Below are 2,621 nucleotides of genomic sequence, written 5' to 3'. Positions count from 1 at the left end.
TTCATCATGTAGTTCTCTTGCCATGGTTTTCAGCTCCATCAGGTCATTTAAGGACTTCTCTACATTGGTTATTCTAGTTAGCCATTCGTCTAATCTTTTTTCAAGGTTTTTAGCTTCTTTGCGATGGGATTGAACCTCCTTTTGCTTGGAGAAGTTTGATCGTCTAAAGCCTTCTTCTCTCAACTCGTCAAAGTCATTCTCCGTCCAGCTTTGTTCCATTGCTGGTGAGGAGCTGCTTTCCTTTGGAGGGGGAGAGGGGCTCTGATTTTTAGAATTTTCAGCTTTTCTGCTCTGTTTTTTCCCCATATTTGTGGTTTTATCTACCTTTGGTCTTTGATGATGGAGATGTACAGATGGGGTTTTGGTGTGGATGTCCTTTCTGTTTGTTAGTTTTCCTTCTAACAGTTGGGACCCTCAGCTGCAGGTCTGTTGGAGTTTGCTGGAGGTCGACTCCAGACCCTGTTTGCCTGAGTATCAGCAGTGGAGACTGCAGAAGAGTGAATATTGCTGAACAGCAAATGTTTCTGCCTTATTATTCCTCTGGAAGCTTCGCGTCAGAGGGGTACCAGGCCGTGTGAGGTGTCAGTCTGCCGGTACTGGGGGGTGCCTTCCAGTTAGGCTACTCAGGGGTCAGGGACCCACTTGAGGAGGCAGTCTGTCCATTCTCAGATCTCAAACTCCTTGCTGGGAGAACCACTACTCTCTTCAAAGCTGTTAGATAGGGACATTTAAGTCTGCAGAGGTTTCTGCTGCCTTTGGTTTCGCTGTTGATGTTCTTCTTAATGTTAAAGTCTCTGAAAAGTATTCAGGGCTCCTTCAGCATTTAAGAAGTAGTCATCTCCATGCTTACGCATTTTTGTTTCATTTTTCCTTTCCAAACTTTCCATCCTCTTTTCAGTAAAGGAACTGCATCTCGTTCTGTTGTCCAGGCTGGAGTGCAGTGGCGTGATCTTGGCTTACTGCAACCACCACATCCTGGGTTCAAGCGATTCTCCTGCCTCAGCCTCCCAAGTAACTGGGATTACAGGCGTCTGCCACCATGCCCAACTAATTTTTGTATTTTTAGTGTAGATGGAGTTTCACCATGTTGGCCAGGCTGGTCTCAAACTCCTGACCTTCGATCTATCCACCTCGGCCTTCCCCAAGTACTTCTTTGTCACTTTCAAGGCCAGTCCATGAGATGCCTTATCTAATTTAACTAGAACTTACTAACAGATTTGAAGTAAGAATAACAAAATGGTAGGCACTGTGTCATCAGATTTAATTCAGTTCCATGGAAATGGTGCCTATTAAGTGTAAATCCTGTTGAAAAACATTTCAGTTAATGAAGTGTACTGTACTTAGTGAGAAAATGTAAAAGCAGGAAAAATTAATCAAAGTTATGGTAATTTATTATAATACAAACTAACAAGAAAATTAATTCTGTGAAATGAATGTATTACTTGTTTAAATAAAATATCTAATTTAAAGAAAACAAAAGAAGAAATGATAGGTGCTTATCTAGCCATACATAAACCTTAGACATAACAGGTCAGATGTTTGTGTTCATATCTGTGTATAGTTCTCTGTAAATATGTAAGTAGAGACCATGTTGATTGTGTTCATTTTTTTCAACAGGCTGAAGGAATAGAAAAGTCATATTCACAGTCCATCTTATTAGATTTGACTGACAATAGGCTACAGAGTACCCTGAAAACTTTGAGTTTCTCATTTCCTCCTAATACAGTGACTGGCAGTGAAAGAGTTCAGATCACTGCAATTGGTAAGAATAGAGTATATCACCATTGATTGATTTAATTGTATACGATCATATATGTTGTTCCTGTAATTATAGATGTATTTTCTTATTGAGTCCTAATAAGGAGAGATGGCAAAAGTTTTAAATTGGGCCCAACAACTGATTATAATATGAAGGCTAGCAAATCATGTATCCTAAAACAGTTCTCAGTCATCAATGTGCATAAGAATTACCTGGGAGTCTGGTTTACTAGGTCTGGAGTGGGGCCTGGGAATCTGCATTTCAAACAAGCTCCTAGGTGTTGGTGATAGTTTTGGCTTGTAGACCACACTTTGAGTAGCAAGGCCTCACTATACTGTGACTGGAGGGAGGGGTCATTCCTAAGAGCAGAGCTTCTGGCTTCTGCGGCTCTCCACCACTGGTGAATATCAGAATCTTCTAAGGAGCTCTGTAAATTCAGAAATGTCTAAGCTCTACTCTAGACCTACTAAGTCAGAATTGCTTGGGCTATGGCTTGGTCATGTATATCTTAAAAAGCTTTCACAAGTGATTCTGATAACCAAAGGTTGAGTACTACTGCCTAGAGCAGTTCTCTGTGCAGGATATGAGTAACCTTTACAGTAGAAAGTTACTCACTGACTTCGGTCACCTCTCCTAGTTACTTTCCATAACATAATAGTACTTTTCAAAAATTGGCAATTTATAATTGTATAAATTTATGGGATACAAAGTGGTATTATGATTTATGAATGCAATGTGGAATAACTAAATCAAGCTGGTTGACGTACTCATCACCTCAAATACTTAACTGTTTTTTTTGGTGGTGGGGAGAACATTTGAAATTTGCTCTCTGAGCATTATTTATTTATTTATTTATTTATTT

At 39.8% G+C, this 2,621-nt stretch overlaps 1 protein-coding gene across 1 annotated transcript in view; it reads left to right on the top strand.

Moving 5' to 3' along the window:
- Nucleotides 1–2,621, top strand: part of CD109 (CD109 molecule) — a 147,645-nt gene that overhangs the window by 103,615 nt on the left and 41,409 nt on the right. The window contains exon 22 of the mRNA XM_011942956.1: nucleotides 1,618–1,762. Within this exon, the coding sequence (XP_011798346.1) occupies nucleotides 1,618–1,762 (145 nt within the window). The remainder of the gene's footprint in view (nucleotides 1–1,617; nucleotides 1,763–2,621) is intronic.

This window comes from Colobus angolensis, unplaced genomic scaffold (assembly GCF_000951035.1).
Source record: "Colobus angolensis palliatus isolate OR3802 unplaced genomic scaffold, Cang.pa_1.0 Scaffold213, whole genome shotgun sequence".
Taxonomy (NCBI): domain Eukaryota; kingdom Metazoa; phylum Chordata; class Mammalia; order Primates; family Cercopithecidae; genus Colobus; species Colobus angolensis.
Note: the sequence above shows the minus strand (reverse complement) of the source record. Positions and strands in the feature narration are given on the sequence as shown.